Here is an 18,626-nt window from a genome sequence, read left to right on the forward strand (position 1 = left end):
GTGGGAGAACAAATAGCTTGAACCCAGGAGTTCAAGGTGGTAGTGAGCTATGACTACATCATTGTACTCCAGCCTGGGGTGAGAGAACAAGATCTTGTCTATAAAAAAAAAAAAAATACAATCAGTAAACAGAGACAATTTTACTTCTTTTTTAATTATGATGACCCCCAAAATGGCAGCTGTCCACCCACAGAGAGCCAGCACTGGGGGTGGCAGGTCCCAGGTTTGGCAGGCTGTCTCAAGGAGCTCCCAGCTGCCCCCACTGCTTCCCTGTCCTGCTGTCTCAAGTCAGTCCAGTAGAGGGTCCTGCACTCTCTGTCCCACCCTGAGCCAGCCAAATCTTCAGTGGCTTCCAGGGGCAGAGCCTCCCTTTCTGCCTTCCTCCCCTTTGTTCTGGTCCCACTGGCCACCAGAGGCAAGGTGCCTGTCTCCAAACTCCTTCTTGCAGACCCAGGAAGTGTCCACTCAGACCAGCCCCCCCACCCACCCAGTGCAGACCCAGAGCAGAGCACTGGGGAGTTCAAAATGTTTCCCACTAATGTCTTTTCTCCACACAGCCTGTCATCACGTGCCACAACTTTGCACTGACTTCAGGTACATCCCTGAGTGGGTGTGGAGGTCGGTGGAGGAACGGTCCTCCTCCTGTGGGTCAGATCACACTGACCTGGGCATCCCGCGCTCTACTTTCTATTGTATATCTCACACTCTCCAGACTTTGTGGTCGATTTTCCAATTTACCTCTTTTTTTTTTTTTTTTTCCTGTGCTGCTTCTCTGCAGATTCATGATGCTGTTCTTGGAGGAGAGCGATCCACTCATGCTGTCCACGTTGTTCACCTCCTACTCCGGGAGCAGACAGCCAGGACGTCACCACTGATCCGCCATTTTTCCATGTTCCTGTGTTCACAGTTTTATTTGTCTTGCCCAGGGCAATGCCTGGATTTGTCACAGGACAGATACTTAGGAAGCCTTGATCAACATTGATTTGATCTGCAGGAGCAAAAAATGGACTCAGTGGCTCCACAGTAGAAATCTTAGTGAATGTAAATACATAGGACCCATCAATGAGGTTATAAAAGGACACGGTGCCCACATCCACATCCAGAAAAGTACCCACTCGGTGTGACCAGTGATTCACCCAGAGACTGGTGTAAGCTGTGGTGCTGGCAATGTAGATCTGGACGCCCACAGTACAGAATCCCCATTCCGAAGACAGTAGGGTTTCCCTTTGCCTAGTAACTGATTCTTTGCAAACTCCCATGTCCCATTCTTTGCTTGTGCCCACACCCACCTCCCAGAAATGCCGGCTGGAAGTGAACCGAGGGGAGCCCAGGACACACAATGCACAGTTGAATCTCTCAGCACGTCCTTTCCTATTCTGCTTGAAACCCACACAGCGAAGATTCCTCAGGTTGTCAGAAGTGATACGGTTGTTGGCTATGTCCACATCCAACATCATGTCCACTGTGGAAAGAAAAACTAGAAGTTCAGCAAAAACACACCCTGTAGCCTCACCCACACCCTCTACTGCAAAAAAAGAAAACCCAAACATTTCTAAACTTCACCCTTTTATTCTACTTTTCTTCCCTAAATCAGAATTTTCCTGGGGAAACTTTTCTGGTTCCCTGATTAGGTCAAATTTCATGTTATAATTATAACATGTCCATCTTATTCATGCTAGGATTTTCTTTTACATTAAATTATTGGATAATTTGATTAAACCTTTCTTTAAGATACATGAAACCTTTCTCATAAGATACATGAAGAAAAGACTGTAGTTGGCTTTTTAAATTATTATACAGTTTATCACACATTCTGTGAAATTCTCTACTCAGAGGTAAAAACAGCTGTTGTTTGGGGTGCGTAAGATTTTAGGTGCCAGACATCAGGTAAGGCTCATGTTTAACGGAAAACCATTTTAAAGCTGTTTCACCTTGGCCCATTATGGGCCCATTATGGGACCAGTTGTACAGATTTCTTATCTTGGAACCTATTCATGCTTGGGTTCATCTGTAGAACACCGGTCAGCTGGGGCTCTGGTGTGTTGATTCAGAAACCAGCCCCCCAGCTAGGAACCAGGTCTTACATACAAATAGATACACAGAAACAGATTTAATAGCTTTCTAATATTCTTCCAATTTTCCTTATTTGGCAGTTTTCTAATAGTTTTTCTCCCCCTTTATACTATCAAACCCTAAACAATTGAATTTTTAGATGGGGAATTCTTTTTTTTTATTTCAGCATATTATGGGGGTACAAATTTTAAGGTTTCAAATAATGCCCTTGCCCCCTCTCCACCCCACAAGTTTGAACTTATTAACTGAGTAGCTGGGGAATTCTTAATTTGCACTCCTGGTGGGACAACTCTTAGGTGAAAATTTATACCTCAAAGGCACAGAACTTACACCTAAGCATCATTATTTGCTGAGACAAAGAAGGGATAGGTAAAGGCTCAGGCAACACCAGATTGCAAGGAAAAACATCTTAAACAAATGTAAGTTCTGTTTTATCAACTTTAAGCCAATATCTTTTCTTTTTTTTTTCTTTTTTTTTTTTTTTTTTTGAGACAGAGTCTCACTTTGTTGTCCAGGCTAGAGTGAGTGCCGTGGCGTCAGCCTAGCTCACAGCAACCTCAAACTCCTGGGCTCGAGTGATCCTTCTGCCTCAGCCTCCCGAGTAGCTGGGACTACAGGCATGTGCCACTATGCCCGGCTTATTTTTTATATATATATATATCAGTTGGCCAATTAATTTCTTTCTGTTTATAGTAGAGACGGGGTCTCGCTCTTGCTCAGGCTGGTTTTGAACTCCTGACCTTGAGCAATCCGCCCGCCTCGGCCTCCCAAGAGCTAGGATTACAGGCGTGAGCCACAGCGCCCGGCCTAAGCCAATATCTTTTCTACTGTAAAAGTTTCTAATAGCTTGGGTGCAGCAAGGGAGATGCCTTGACAAGTACAGATTTCCTTTGTTGATGTACATTTCTTTCACAAAGAGTTTCCAAATAAATCCCAGAAAGTCATGTTTGAGACCAATCTAGTTCCCAAGGTGGTCTTTACAACTTAGCTTGTTTCTGGTTAGATTATCGACTGCAGCGTGGAGCCCTTTAGAGAACACGGCAAAGAAATATTAATATTTTCCGTTTCCAGGGCCCAGTATTTAACATGTGAAAAGCAGGCACAACTGGAAGGCAGAACATCTAGATCTTTATTTTTTATTTTTTTATTTTTTTGAGACAGAGTCTCACTTGTTGCCCAGGCTTAGTGAGTGCCGTGGCGTCAGCCTAGCTCACAGCAACCTCAAACTCCTGGGCTCAAGTAATCCTTCTGCCTCAGCCTCCCGAGTAGCTGGGACTACAGGCATGCACCACCATGCCCGGCTAATTTTTTCTATATATATTAGTTGGCCAATTAATTTCTTTCTATTTATAGTAGAGACGGGGTCTCGCTCTTGCTCAGGCTGGTTTCGAACTCCTGACCTCGAGCAATCCGCCCGCCTCAGCCTCCCAGAGTGCTAGGATTACAGGTGTGAGCCACCGCGCCCGGCCTAGATCTTTAAATATCAAGGATTCCACTTTTATATTGAATCCCGGGTCCCCCAAAAGGGGAGAACACTGTGAGACAGAGCTGCACAAGCTTCCACAGTGCACCTCACTACAAAGACATTTTTCTAAATGTTTAAACTGTGCCTTTCTTACCTAAATGCACAAAGACTGGAGTGGCCCCCCACTTAGTAACAAGCATCAGTGTAGATGCCTGCTGTTAGCCACCTCCAAACCCACAGCTCTCTCCAGTGCCCCACCAGCCACACACACACAGGCCAAGAGCTCTCCCAGGACGAAGCGGCCTCTGCCTCCCCAAAGCCCACGAGGACAGGTGATGCAGCACAGGAGAGAGCAGAGGTTCAGACCCGAAAGGAGCCTCCCCATGACTCTTCAGACTCCACAGGAAGACAGAACATTACAAAATTGGGGTGAGGGGCACCTTTTCCTGTGTCCCTTAAGAGGTCTGATCCTTTCACATGGTGCCAAACACAGCAAAGAGGAAAGAGCTTCAATATCAGATTTTAATTAAACTGAGTTCTGATCATAGAGCTCTTTAAAAAAAAATCTTCAAACCTCTTATTGTCAGATTTTTACTGGGACAAACAGCTGATCTTTCAGGCTTTGGAATTTTTTTTCCTAAAGGTAGTCTGCAAATTACTCACCAGAAGCAATACACCTTAATCGTGGTTATGACTTAGCCAAGGATGCTTGAGGCATCCCGAAGAGGTTGAAGCAATCTTCACGAGATCTAGAACCACTCCAAAGGCAGGCCAAAGAAAAGAAAGTTCTGCTAGCTGCAAATGGGGTATAGCTCACATTTCTATGTGGCCATGATTTGCAGGATCTCAGCTTGCCAGCTGAGCACCTACGCATGAAGGCCCACAGGCCCTGTGTGACCCAGATAAGAAAAGAACAGGAAATCAGAAGCTGTCCACGGAATGGAAAAGAATCCATAACAAAAGGTCAAGAATCATCCAAATATTTAAAAGAAATGAGACAGATTCCCTGACTAGGAATTAAAATTGGACTTTGGCAGCAAAAGTACCAAATCTTACCCACTAGACCACAGTGAGGAATGCTTATTTTTGGTAAATCTGGCAAATTTTGGTAAATTGGTATCCAAGGCAGGTAGTTTCAATATGTAAAGAATTTAAATTGTTTCAGATCTGATCTTATCTGGAATGCTAGTTAGCTAGTGCCCTGGATACTGGCCATTTCAAATATGTGATAAGATTCACGTCTCCAAGGGACTGCAGGGCATTTAACGGATATTATCTGATATAGGGTCAATAAATAATCAGTGTCATTCATTAGTACTGGTTTAAAAAATTGTTGGTTTTTGTAATCTCTGTAGTTTTATTCTTGTTCTGTAGTAGTTTCATTTGTTTGTTCACTCTGTTCCAAATTTAAATACTTTTGCTCCTTTTCAAGAGAAGAAAATGTGTGCATTGTGGAAATCCAAAAACACTTCTGTCTAAGAAATTATGAGAGCCAAAGGGACAAGCAGAAAGATGTGAGTTTGAGATCACAGGGGTAGAAGGAGAAGGAGCACTTAGAGGCAAAAGAGAGAAAGCCTTGACGTCAATTTGAATAGTTTCAAATATGTTTTTGTTTATCTCCTGAATACAGGCAAATTTTGCCCTTCAGGATTGCTTTTAGAAGTTTCTAGGTACCAATGAAAATAAGTCTCCAATTTGTCTGAGACTAAAACCAGGGTTTTCCAATTGTGCATGCAAATTAATTGTTTTAGGAATTTTCAAAAGATCTCCACTTTGGTCATTGTTGCTTGTGGCCATCCCACCTGACATGGGTCCACCTCTACACATTTACATCAGGGCAAGCCAGAAGTGCTATATGTAAATCCAACTAGTGTTTCTAAAGGTGCTTCTTTCTCAAAAGAGCACCCAGCTTTGAAGCTTGATTTTTCATAGTTTAGGAGTTTTGCAAAAGTGCCCAAGGCTGGGAATGTGTTTTGGGTGCAAGCGAGCTACCTGTGGGCCTCACTCTTCTAGGTGTCACCCAAGAGGCGGGACTGGCTCCTCAAGTGTCTCCGGGGCTGTCTCTAACCGCCCAGTGGCAGCTGAGTGCTCAAGGCATGGGGGACCAGTCTCTCATATGGAAGCCATCAAAACAGCAGAAAGGGGTCCCCAAAAGTGTTCTTCTGGTAGGGAGCATCCTACAAGGCCTTTCACAGCATCGTGAATGACCCTGATGCCTCTGCAAAGTCTCCACCAGGCATCCAGAGGAGCCAAATGGTCCAGGGGGAGCAATTGACCTCTTTGCTTTGGGGTGAGAGAACCCAACTTCATGCACTTTTTAGGTAGTAACTAACAGGAACTAGTCACGAATTAAAAGCTAAGTTCAAAATCTCAAAGTATAGAAAACAGCTGCAATCTTGCAAGCACACTAAGTAAAAAGAGAACACCAGTGCCAGACTGCCAGTCCCTTGACCGGAACCTTCCATCCTCAGGCAGAGGTGGAAAACTCTCACCCCAAGACTTCTGCTGTGAGATAGATGCAGAGAAAAGGCAGTTCTCTTCAGAGATCTTTAACCAAAGGACAGGGATGAAAGCCCTCACTTTTAAAGGAAGGAAAATGTTTGCACAGCTCAAATAAAATGTAGACTTTCAACCAAAGAGTGGGAGATCTGTATTCAGGAGAACTCACCTGAAACATGTGATGGTATTTCTGAAGATTTAGAGAAGATGATGGGTTTATCCTGGTACCAAACATCACTTTCAGGAAGAAACACTGGCTAGGCAAGGGAAAGTCACTCTGAACCCTTCTCACTGTACCAGAAATGTTCACAAATAGGAAGAAACTGAGGTACAGAATATAATCTGAAGAGTTTACTTGAGCCAGTGTGAGGTTAGCTGCCCTGTAACCTTGGATATGAGATCCATTTGCCTTTGTTATAAGCAGGTTTTTTTAAAGACAGTAAAGGGACAGGAAGAATGCTGATATGATTCTTGTCAGGACTTGTCACTGGTTTATAGAAACAAGATTGATTAGTGATGGGATATACATTGTTGAGCTATAGGGTGTGGGTTACAATGTCTGGTGGGGCATTATTATGTTGATTTATAGCTACCTGTGGCCACAGCAGGCAGTTTCAAGAGATGAATAGAGAATAAAAAGGGAGAAGTAGCAGGTGATTTCTTTCTCATTTTAAGTGTATCTGGGCCCCATAATTTAGAAGGACTCAAATCCCTCTGATAAAAATTCTTTTCTTTTCTCCGCTTTTCTTCTCTGTGTTTTAGAGGTCATATCAAAAAAATTCATTGCCTAGATCAGTGTTGTAAAGCATTTGTTATTTGTCTTCTTCTAGTAGTTTTACAGTTTCAGGTCTTACTGAAGTTTTTAATTAATTGTGAGTCGATTTTGGTATACGATATGAGTGAAGGATGTAATTCCATTCTTTTGCATGTGGATATCTAATTTTTTTCAGAACAAATTATTGAAGAAGCCGTCCTTTCCCCATTGTGTGTCCTTGGCTCTTTTGTCTAAAATCAATTGACATTACTTGCATGAGTTTATTTGGGCGCTTTCTATCCTGTTCCATTGGTTGATGGTCTGTTTTAATGTCAGTCCTACTGCCGAACTGCATCCTTTGCCCACTGCGCAGGAAGATGCCAGTACAGGAGTGCAGTGGACTAAGAGTCTATCACAGGGCACTGAGAGGGGACTTGGGAGGCATTTCACAAATCCCTATCTCTGAGAATTTGGGAGCCAGGGATTTGAAAGTAGTTTGGTGGACAAAAGGCTAGAAAGTCTGTTCATTTGGCTAGGGGTGATTCATAGGTCTGGGAAGCACTTGTCTGCTTGCACTGAGATAATCCCTGGATACAGGGTTGCAGGACCTGTTGAGTCAGTTCCCAGGTATGGCCTCCAGTCCAGTTGCAATCAATTGTTCCCCTCAAATGCAGAGTCTGGAAAATATCTCAAAGAACAGTCTTAGGTTTTACAATAGCAGTGGTAGCTATAGAAGTGATTAGGAAAGTTACAAATCTTTTTTTACATTTCAGAATAGTATGGGGGTACAAATTTTTGATTACATAAACTGCTTTCGTACATTTTGAGTCAAAGTTATAAGCATGCCCATCACCAAGATTCTGTGCATTGCACCTGTTAGTTGTGAATTTACCCATCCCCCTACCCTTCCACGTGCTTGATTTCTAAAGAATTTTATTTTCAAATATGCACATAAGTGTTGATTGAATAGTTCCGATTAAATAGTGAGCACATGTGGATCAGGGAGACTCCTTGCCTTCCTCCCTGTCCTCTCTTCCTCCCTGTCGCCTCATTTCTTTCTCTCTCCGGTTGCCATGGAGGAGTAGGCACAGCTGCAGGGGCACATGGGTAGTGGGTCTGGGACATCCCCTGGACCCAGGGCAGTGAGAGAAGAGGAGGCAGAGCAGGTGTGTGAGTCACCTGAGGGTGCAGGTATGAGGAAGCGGAGCCATGTGGAGGAACAGCAGCAACAAGCCCATGAGTTCCTGAGTGCCTGGGATTCCTGGGGCACGAGGATTTGGGGGCAGAGGGGACAGGCAGTGTGGGAATGTGATTATGAGACTGAGATCCTTGAGCATGCAAGCAAATGATTATAACAAATAAGTAAACATATTGAAGGGAAAGTAGCCCAGGTTTCACACTACAGAGGAAAATTTACAAACAGGGAACAGGGAAAGGGTAGAATGAATCCTAGAAATTGATTTTGAACTGGAGTGACTGTGACTATTTCATGGTCTACACACACACAAACACACTGATAAATATACAGGAATGTAAGTGTGTGTATGTGTCCCTATGTATATGTGTTTGTGTGTTAGTGTATGTATGCAACATGTAATTAGAGGCTTTGTCTTCCAAGTGAGCCCCAAAAAAGAATTACTGGTAGTAATGAACACAACTGATAAGAGATTCTATTACAAGTAAACAGTATACTTTCTGTGAAATTGTTGACACCAGGGATGCATTAGAACAATATATCATAGGCTGAATGATCAATTTGTGTAAAATTATGGAAACTTCATAGATCTGGCACTGGTCAAATCTAGGGTAATATGAGCATGAAAATAGAAAATGATTGTAGCAGAATGCAACCCAATGAATTAATGAATTATGTAGGTTTACAGGAAGAGAGAAATAAAAGATAGGGAGAGAAGGAAGGAAGGGCAGAAGGGCAGAAGGAAGGAAGGAAGGAAGGAAGGAAGGAAGGAAGGAAGGAAGGAAGGAAGGAAGGAAGGAAGGAAGGAAGGAAGGAAGGAAGGAAGGAAGGAAGGAAGGAAAAAAGAGAAAAGGAAATATATGTGGAGGAAGGAAAACCATTTCCTTATAGTAGATTCTTACTAAGTGTTGACCACTGATATTAGACACCAAAATATGATTGTTTGACTGAGATGGGGGTTGTGAGAAGAGGCTGAGGTGGGTCAATGTAGGTGTGATGAGGAGGTGTATGTTAGGAAATTCTCAAGATACATCCAACCATGAAATACTCATCAGTTACGAAGTCCAAGGATTTATAGTAGAGATACTTGGCAGGTGCCAACCTTACTGGCTCATCAAGGGGAGCATCCCCAAAGTGGGGGTCAGTAGACACAGTGTGGACCCTGGTGTCGGGCACTGAGAGGACCACAGCACTGTTTCAGGGTCTTTTTCCTGAGGAAGTGCAAACTGGGTCTGCTCTCAAGGATCATATGACAGACCAGGGGAGGGTCATTCAATAGAATACTGAGGACATGGAGGTGAGAAATGACAGAGGAAGAGGTTGAGGTTGGAAAAGAAGGGAGAGGCACCACAACGAAATGCAGCACATGTTGTTGTGTGGGGATCATGGAACAGAAAGGAAAAAAGACATTTTTGGATCAGTTGGACATGCGACCTGGGTCTGTGGATTGAGTAGTAGTGTCATGTCAACATTGGATTTCTGAATGGAAGGACTCTATAGTTTTCATGCAGAAGAATCTCTTCGTTTTAGAAGAAATCATACTGGAGAATTTAGAAGTGGTGTGTGCCCTGTCAAACATCTTGTTCTTTGTTAGTTTAGTAAAATGCTATTGATTTGGGGATGATATACAGAGAATAATGTTGACAGGTAAAATGTGGTAAAATGTTGCATTGGGAAATCTTAGTAAGGGAAAATTACATATATTTGAAATTATTCCAAATGAATTATTTTGAATATTGAAAATGATTTGATGTCCTAGAATAGGTGAATTTACGGAAGCAGAAAGTAGATCGGAGATTACTTGGGGATAGGAAGAGGTAGAATGGGGAGTTATTGCTATTGCTTAATAGCATAGAGCTTCTGTTTGAGGTCATAAAAATTAGGGAATAATATAGTGAGGATGTTTGCACATTGTGAACGTAATTAAAGCTACTGAATTGTACACCTAAAGATGGTTAAATGGGAACTTTATGTTATATATTTTTACCACAATTTTTAAAAATTAATATACCAAAGAACAGTGTATTGTACACTTTCAATGAGTATACTGTATCTGAATTATGTCTTCATAAATCTGTTTAAAGAAAAAAGAAGAAAATGATTTGATGTCTTAATTTTTAAAATGAGTTTGAATATTGTTAATATACTTTTATTTTAATACTTTATTAACTTTTTCAAAATAAACATATTTTTGTTCAAATTCATTGGAGAAAACAAAAATAAAGGTCATTTCGGGTAAGAAAAACTGAGCAATTTACCTCTAGCAAGCATGCACTCTAAGAAAGCTCATGGAAGTACTTTATACTGATTGCAAATCACACCAGGGACACACATTTACAGTTAAGAATTATGAGCAGCAGAAATGGCCACAATGTGCACCTGTGTGTAATTTACACTTGCTTTTTTCATTTTCCATGGGAGACAACTGGCTCTTACTGTCAAAACCAGAATTTATTGTCTGTTATAACATATACAGAATTAAAGTATAGAAAACAATAGCTTAAAGCATGTGGTAGCGTATGTGGATTTCTATAGGTTTCTACATTCTATAGGTTTCTACATTCTGATAAGTGGGAGATAGTAATTTTAATTAGACGTAATACTTGAAGAATCCAAAATTTGATGTCTACAACTATAATACCACTAGAAATAATTTCACCTGAATACGGCTAAGTAAAAGAAATAATAATAATAATAATAAAAATTGCTCTAGTAAATGCTCCAGACTACCCCCACAAAATGCAAAAGGCAATGAAGAGGGAGAAAGAGCTGACAGAAAAATAGAAAAAACATCCCCAGGCTTGATTTTCAATGTTGACAACTAAAAATCCTTGTAAAAATGTATAGATGGTAGCGCCTACAGCCATCGTAATATGCTTCATCCATTCAATCGGCAATATTTACTAAGGTCAGCCGTGTAAAGAAAATCTGCAGGGATTTAAGGGGTGGTGAGTCACTGGATGTCATTGTTTCTTTTGTATGATAAAGAATTTTGGAAGCAATATGAGTGAATTAAATATACAAAGTAATGTAGGCAAACACATACTCCATTATTGCAGTTTCTTGTTTTCATCTAGAAATAAAATATCTACTCGCCTTGGAGGAATATTTAGTTGGACCCATATTAAACTATGTACCAGTTTGTGTCAGGCAACAGCAAAACTATTAAACTTTATTTAATAAACTTATTTAACTTTCCTAATACAATGTTTATGTGACAGTCTATATTGGAATAAACTGTGTGGACTCTTTTTACATATTCCTGAAGAAAGGAGATATCTTGAACAATTCCACTGGCAGAAGGGGAAACTTATTTCCTCAAAATGACATGAACTTTTTTGAGCTTATAAATTCATCTATAACAGATTCCCCAATGGAGCAGCAACATCACATTGGCTTACCTAGATCATTGTGGGTTTCATGTAGGAAAGTGATAAACAATGGCTGCTGCCTGTAATCCCAGCACTCTGGGAGGCCGAGGCAGGTGGATTGCTCCAGTTCAAGAGTTCAAAACCAGCCTGAGCAAGGGAAAGACCCCATCTCTACTATAAATAGAAAGAAATTAATTGGCCAACTAAAAATATATAGAAAAAATTAGCCGGGCATGGTGGCGCATGCCTATATTCCCAGCTACTTGGGAGGCTGAGGCAGCAGGATTGCTTGAGCCCAGGAGTTTGAGGTTGCTGTGAGCTAGGCTGACGCCATGGCACTCACTCTAGCCTGGGCAACAAAGTGAGACTCTGTCTCATAAACAAACAAACAAACAATGGCTGCTGGATAGAATAATTGTGGCTGTTCTGGATGCTGTCTTCTACATTTAACATTTTAGTCATGATGTTCTACAGTTTAAGAGCAGAAGCGAGGCTTTTTAGGATCCCTGAAGATCAAAAGTAAGGGGCAAACAGTGGGAAAACATGAACTCAAAACACCTGAGGCATGCATCAACCATAGATGAGAATACGAAAACACAATTGAATAAAAAGTAAACATTGAACTCAGCATGTAAAATGTGACAAAGATGACCAGAAGCATCAGGACTGTGTGGGTGGCTCTGGTCTCAGGGGAGCATCTGTGGTTGTGGTCGGTGGTGTGAACGTGCTGTACTCTCTGGCGGTGTCTCTGCAGGAGAAGCAGCATGGAACCACTGGCCCAGCCCATGAGGCAAATACACACGGCATCAGAGGCTGACCACAAGAAGACTATGCCTGTAGCACGACGTGAGTATGAGCAGAACCAATTACCTTGTGTGTTGCTATCATTGTTTGTGTCCTGTGGACCAGTGACCATCACAGGAACATAGATATTCAACAAGGCACTGAACACCCAGCAGGTGCTGCACACAGGACCAATGGCCTTGGGGACTCTTCCTCTGAGCATCACTGTCCCTGGGCTCCCGAGGACGAGAGTGAGGAACCGATAGGTGCTCAGGACACAGGTGGAGCACAGGGTGGTGCTGCGAGCTACTACGCGGATATAATACACCAGTTTGCACCCAAGATTGGATAAGGGTTTTTTCAGAACAAAAACCACCATCGCGTGGAGAATCCCAGTGAAGAGGAGAACCAGAGAGTTGGCCACAGCCATGTGGGCAAGGATCGTGTGTGTGGGCCTCATCCTAAGGCCAGTCAAGATTGGAGAGACATTTTGGAAGAACAGAATGACATTGGCCAGAGTCCCGACCCCAATCTGCAGAGGGAAGATGGCTTTTAGAGCCGCTTCCCATATGGTTGTTAGGATACTGTACTGAACATACATGGCAAGGACTGCAGAGTGGCTTGGTATAAAGAGTCAGTTAAGCTAGTGGTGACATCAGCACTCTTAGTTTCTCATCTCAGAACATTATTCTGGCCTTTTTCTCCCTGAAAATGGAGAAACTGTCATATAACACAGGAGAGGCTCCACCTGGACAACAATCACTGGCAGCAATTCCACATTTTACCATTATTTGTGTATTTACTTCTATTCTGACTCCCCACAAAATTAACGTTCATGAATTTTGTGTTTTGTCTGAGTCGTTAATTACATTTTACATATGAGAGGCTATTTAACTGAGCTTGAATAACTCAAAATTCATAACAGTGTCACATAAATGTTTGATTGTAGCCCTTGTGACTGAACAAGGTTCTGTGAGATTCAACACAAAGACTGACATATTCTGGTTCAAGGAGTAAAGTCTTCCTGAGACAATAATCTTAATTATCCCTGTAGGATTCAGACCCGTGTCAGGTACAGAGGGAAGACATGAATTTGAAACAAAACCCCAAAGTTACCCAAACTCCTTGCTCTTCAGGAGAATTGGGAACCTCTTATGAAACTACTGTGTAGACAACAAAGGAAGAGGCACAGTGGGTAGCTAACTACCACCAGCCTGGGTTCCCAAGATCTGGGTTTTGTTCCTGACTCCCAAGTCCATGGTGCTGAGTCTTAAGAACACACCCTGTAGCTCTCAAGACCTTGTTGCTCTCTTGGTTGGAAGCCCTCGGGCAGGTTGTTGAGATTTCAGCATCCAGAACCAGAAAAATCTTACTGTGCAGAAATCATCCACTTATTAGTTTAGTCCAACCTGGGTCATATTTCTTACCACTTTGAGCCCTCTTATGTCATTGAAAAAGTAAAATAATCACTAATGTATAATACAAAGTGCTATACAATAATTAATGCAGATCCTAAGACAGGTATGAATACACAATGTAGATTTCATGTTATTAATAATTGCTTATCACAATGGCAGCAACAATGGTTTTGTTCATTTAGTCATGCCAGAAATATCGTAATGGAAGATATTTTTGAATTGTTTTGATTACCTGCCATTGACAGGGATATAGGGAAAGCCTAATTAAATGTAAAGTAAGAAGAATACATCAACAGTCTTCCAAAAGTCACATTTTCATAAAACCTGACTATTAGCTAGAGTTCTCCTCACTAATTTTTTTTATTTCTTCCTCTGCTACATCAGAGTAGTGAAGGATACTGCTATGAGCTCTTTTCCATTCACATTCACTTAGATAAAAGTATGCGCGCACGCACACACACACACACTACGCAAACACACAACAGAGAGTTCACACAGATAAGCATCTAGAATTTTTTTGAGAAATACTGAGACAATTGCATCCTACTCCAGTGGGATTTGAGAAAGCAAAATTGTCATCACACCATAATGTACCATTGACTATTTCTTTCTGTGTATCTCTTTGTAAATGTATGTATTTTTCAGGGAACTTAATTTTATATGTTACGATACTTAAGTTCTAATAAGAAGCCTGCACTTTAACTTTTCACTTGCATTAACACCTAAACCTCAATTTTTAGGTCTGACAAAATGAGCAGACAGTTGTGTAGGTGGTTGAGGAGCTCAGTGATTCTTCTCATCCACCTTATTTCATACTCTAAAGAGGTCCTGTCCTTCTATCTCTCATTGTCAGGGTCTGCAGGACACAGGGATTTGCAGTGACCCTCACCATGTATTTCTCCTTAGACACTTCACAAATGATCACCCTCCCTCCACCTGACCAGACACAGCATGGGCAGGGATGCTCAGAAAAGAAAGGATTAGCACCTGCTATGAACAACACCACTACACAAGCAGAGCTCTGTGCTCCTCTCTTGTTGGAGAACACCATGTCCTGTCTGTTTCCCTGAGACTGAATACAGGGAAGCACTCACCTGGCTGGTCTTGGCTGCAGCGCTGTGTGCAGAGAAGTGTCATTCAGGAGTATCCTGGGGTCCTTGAGTCCACAGTTATAGGGACAGGGATCCTGGACCTGATGACCCCACAGAGACCCCATTATCATGTCATCTGTAGCGTCAGTGACATTGTCTGCTGGGAGACTTTAGAGAAACTTCCTTGAGGAGCTAAATTTATTCCCATTGCAAATCACCCTCAGCCACTTCTGGTGACAAAGGACAACTTCTGGCAATTAGTGAGAATGTCCTAATGAGCTGCTGAATAAGAGGCACAGAAAGTTTTTTGTCTTCCCTGTGGGAGAAACTAAGTTCAGAATCAATGTTGTAATCATGGTGGAATAGACACTCAACAGTGTGTCTAGGGCTCCCTGTTCTATATTTCCAGTTGGGCAAATTCCTTAATATTCTTTCATCTTTCTAAAACTATGCTGATGCTCAAAGTCTGTTCATAAAGACACACAACATATATCTGGAGTCAGATATTTCCCATGACTTTAAACTCTATACATTTTGTTATTCAGTGTCCACCATCTGATTAGCCCGGAAAATATTACATTTGATGCCTCTCTGTCACCATAGACCTCATGTCTCTCTAATGTGTACATGACTGTACTGGGAGATCGTAACTTGCTGTTTTGTTACCCACTACACAGCCCCACTCTCCTGTCTCTCTTTGGACCTCCAGGCTGTCCCCCTTTATTCCTGAGTGCAAAATGCATTCTTGGTCACATGGGCAAGTGCTAGGTGAAAGCACTGTGTACATCTAAAGACAGATAATACCAATATTCTTTAAAATTTCAGGAAAATCCAAATAATAAATAGAAAATATGGGGAAATTATAAAGAAAATACTTACATAGTGGGTCACAATATGGCCCTGAGACATATGAATGTCAGTTAGGTTGTGTCCTCTAATGGTAAATTCCAAAATCTTCCAAGACTTTCTTGATAAGTTTGAGCCCTACAGTTCCCCCTAATCCTACCACTAATCTTCCCTGCTCTCATGGGATATGTCCCTCCCATTGTACAGGCTCCTACTCAACCAGTGCCCTTCTCAGCTGGGTCAGCTGTACTCTACCTGGTTTTCAGCATCATGGGATTCTCTTCTTTGCCAGCAAGAAATTCTATTCAAAGAAGGCAATGACATTCTCCCCCAGGAACCAGCGGGCACCTCATCCTTTTGTTACTACTGAGCATCCTCCTACTGTCCCTGCTTGTTCACTGTGTTTCCTAGTGCAACTCCCTCTGGGCTTCCTTGGTGTGCCATGCGTGTGTCCTCCTTCTCTGGGTTGTGAGTATGTTTGACTAATACTCTATTCTGAATCTCACTCATCTGTCAGGTGTTATGTGTGGCCTATTTGGACATCTCATAATTTTTAGGGTAGGAGGTCCTGACTTCTCCAGCGGTTGATAAGAAGGCGTTCACATTTGTCATCCGCTGAGTTCTTTTTAAAATTGCCTTATGAATCCTATGTTCTCTTCTTTACTCTTTGTTGAATATGATTGCTATTTTTAACAAAAACAGCAACAACAATGCAATACTGCTGGGTAATGTTTGAGATTTTCTCAACTCTATCAATCAAGCAGGAAGACTTTATATCATAAGAGCATTGAGTACTTCTATCCATGACTATGGTATATCTCTACGGATATTGTTGTCACCTTTCATTTTCTCAGGAATATTCTATAGTGTTCATTGTAGAGTGCTTGCACATATTGGTTTGATTTTACTGCCATATCTCCCATATTTTTATGTGATTATAAATAAAATTTTCTTTCATTTGAAATATTTCTACTTTTTTGATGTAGCTGTTTATTGCTATAAATTAGCACCCATTTCCATGTATCCCATGGTTTTTGGTATGCTATGCATTCATTTTCATTTGTTTCATTAAATTTTTAAATTGTCTCTTAATTTCTTCATTGGCTCAGTGTTTCTTTTGGAGCATGTTATTCAATTTCCCTGTATGTTTACAGTTTTCAATGTTTTTCTTATTACAGATTTTTATTTTTTCCCCATTGTGGTCAGAAAACATTCAATATGATTTTAATGTTAAAAATTTTTGAGATTACTTTTTTGGTCAACATATGGTTTATTCAAAAGATATTCCATATACTCATGAGGAGAAAGAAGTATTAGAAAAATTCATGGAGAATTGGAAGTAAAGATAAAAATAAAGAATACAAACTTTTTATCTCAACATATCCTCCATCAAGGTCAAGATACCTTTGTCAGCAATGATACAAGATATTTATTCCATTCCTAAAAACTGAAGTATTGGAAATTTAGCTATGTTAATGCAGTTTTTTTGGTTTTTTGGTTTTTTGTTTTTTTTACGTTATACTTGAACAAAAATGAGATCATGCAGAATTTGTTTCTCTGTTGCTGGCTTGTGTCATTTAACAGAATGTCCTCCACATTCATCCACGCTGTTGCAAATGACAGAATTTCCATTTTCTAAACAGCTGAATAGTATTCAATTGTGTGTATATGCTACAGTTTCTTTATCCACTATTCATTGGTGGACACTTAGGGTTGATTCCATATCTTGGCTATTGTGAACAATGCTGCAATGGCCATGGCATTTTCACCAGCACTTGTTGTCTTTCATCTTTTTGAATAAAGCTGTTCTAACAGGTATGAGGTGATATTTCATGGTGGTTTTAATTTTCATTTTTTTATAATTAGTGATATTGAGCATTTTTTTCATGTAACCCTTGGGCATTTGTATGTCTTATTTTGGTAAATGTCTATCGAGGCTCTTTGTCCATGTTTAAAATCCAGTTATTGGTTTTTTTGCTATTGAGTTGACTTCCTTATATATTCTGAATATATAACTCCTTACTAGATGTGTGGTTTGGAAATATTTTGTCCTACTCTGTGAGTTGTCTGTCCACTTTATTGATTGTTTCTTTAGCTGTGCAGGTTTTTAGTTTGATACAATCCATCTGTCTGTATTTGCTTTTTGCCTGTGCTTTTAGGGCCATATTGAAAAAAATCACACCCAGACCAACGTGATGGAACTTTTCCCTTATGTTTTCTTCTAGTAGTTGTATAGCTTCAGGTATTTCATTTAATTCTTTAATTCTTTTAGAGTAGATTTTTGTATGGTGTGAGGTAAGGATCCAATTTCACTCTTTCATACTTAGAGATCCAGTTTTTCCAGCAGCATTTACAGATAAGGTTTTCTTTTCCCCATTTTTGTTTCTTGTCCCTTTGTCAAACTCAATTGACTATAAGTGAGTGAGTGAGTTTATTTCTGTGCTTTCTAACTCATTCCATTTTTGTATGTGTCTGTTTCTATGCTATGCTGTCTCTATACCATGGGGTATTGATTCCAGTAACTCTATAATATATTTTGAGATCTGGAAGTATGATACCTATGACTGTGTCCATTTTGCACAGAATTATTTTTAGCTGTTTGGGGACTTTTATGGTTCTCTCTGAATTTTAGCATAGTTTTCCCTTTTCTGTCAAAAGTTGTCTTGGAATTTTGATAGGGATTATATTTAATCTGTAGATCACTTTGGGTAATATAGACACCTTAACAATATTAATTCTTTTGTCATCTACAATACTTATTAGTATGGCTAAATAGTAGAAAGCAGAGTTTTATTGGTGATATTCGTTTGTAAACTAGAGAGAGAGAGTCTCTGGCATAGATTGAAGGTATGTTTTTTTGAAGAGGAGGACAGTTTGAGTTTTATGTCTCATAGGTTCTGTGTTGTACATATTTGGTAGGTTTGGGTCACAAGGTATATAAAATATATTTATGAGGGGAGCCAAGTATATGTGTAATGGGTAAATAAACATGTAATATATATTTTGTTTATTTCAGGGTGAAGTTTTAGCATTAAAATTAGGTGGAATTTGGATTTTAACATTAAAAGATGAACTATAGGACACAAAGCTTGTGTGTAGCTTTTATAAGTTGTTTGAAACTGTCTTAATGT

At 40.6% G+C, this 18,626-nt stretch overlaps 1 protein-coding gene across 1 annotated transcript; it reads right to left on the reverse strand.

The window, feature by feature from the left end:
- Nucleotides 1-734: 734 nt before the first annotated feature.
- On the reverse strand, nucleotides 735-14,731 carry LOC142865742 (ret finger protein-like 4A). The gene is made up of 2 exons (XM_075998975.1): nucleotides 14,653-14,731; nucleotides 735-1,462 (listed from the first exon to the last, which is right to left on the reverse strand). Exons 1-2 carry the CDS (start codon nucleotides 14,693-14,695, stop codon nucleotides 735-737), a joined length of 771 nt encoding a protein of 256 aa, XP_075855090.1. The 5' UTR covers nucleotides 14,696-14,731.
- Between the last annotated feature and the right edge of the window lie 3,895 nt (nucleotides 14,732-18,626).

Source organism: Microcebus murinus, chromosome 32 (genome assembly GCF_040939455.1).
Source record: "Microcebus murinus isolate Inina chromosome 32, M.murinus_Inina_mat1.0, whole genome shotgun sequence".
Classification (NCBI taxonomy): Eukaryota; Metazoa; Chordata; class Mammalia; order Primates; family Cheirogaleidae; genus Microcebus; species Microcebus murinus.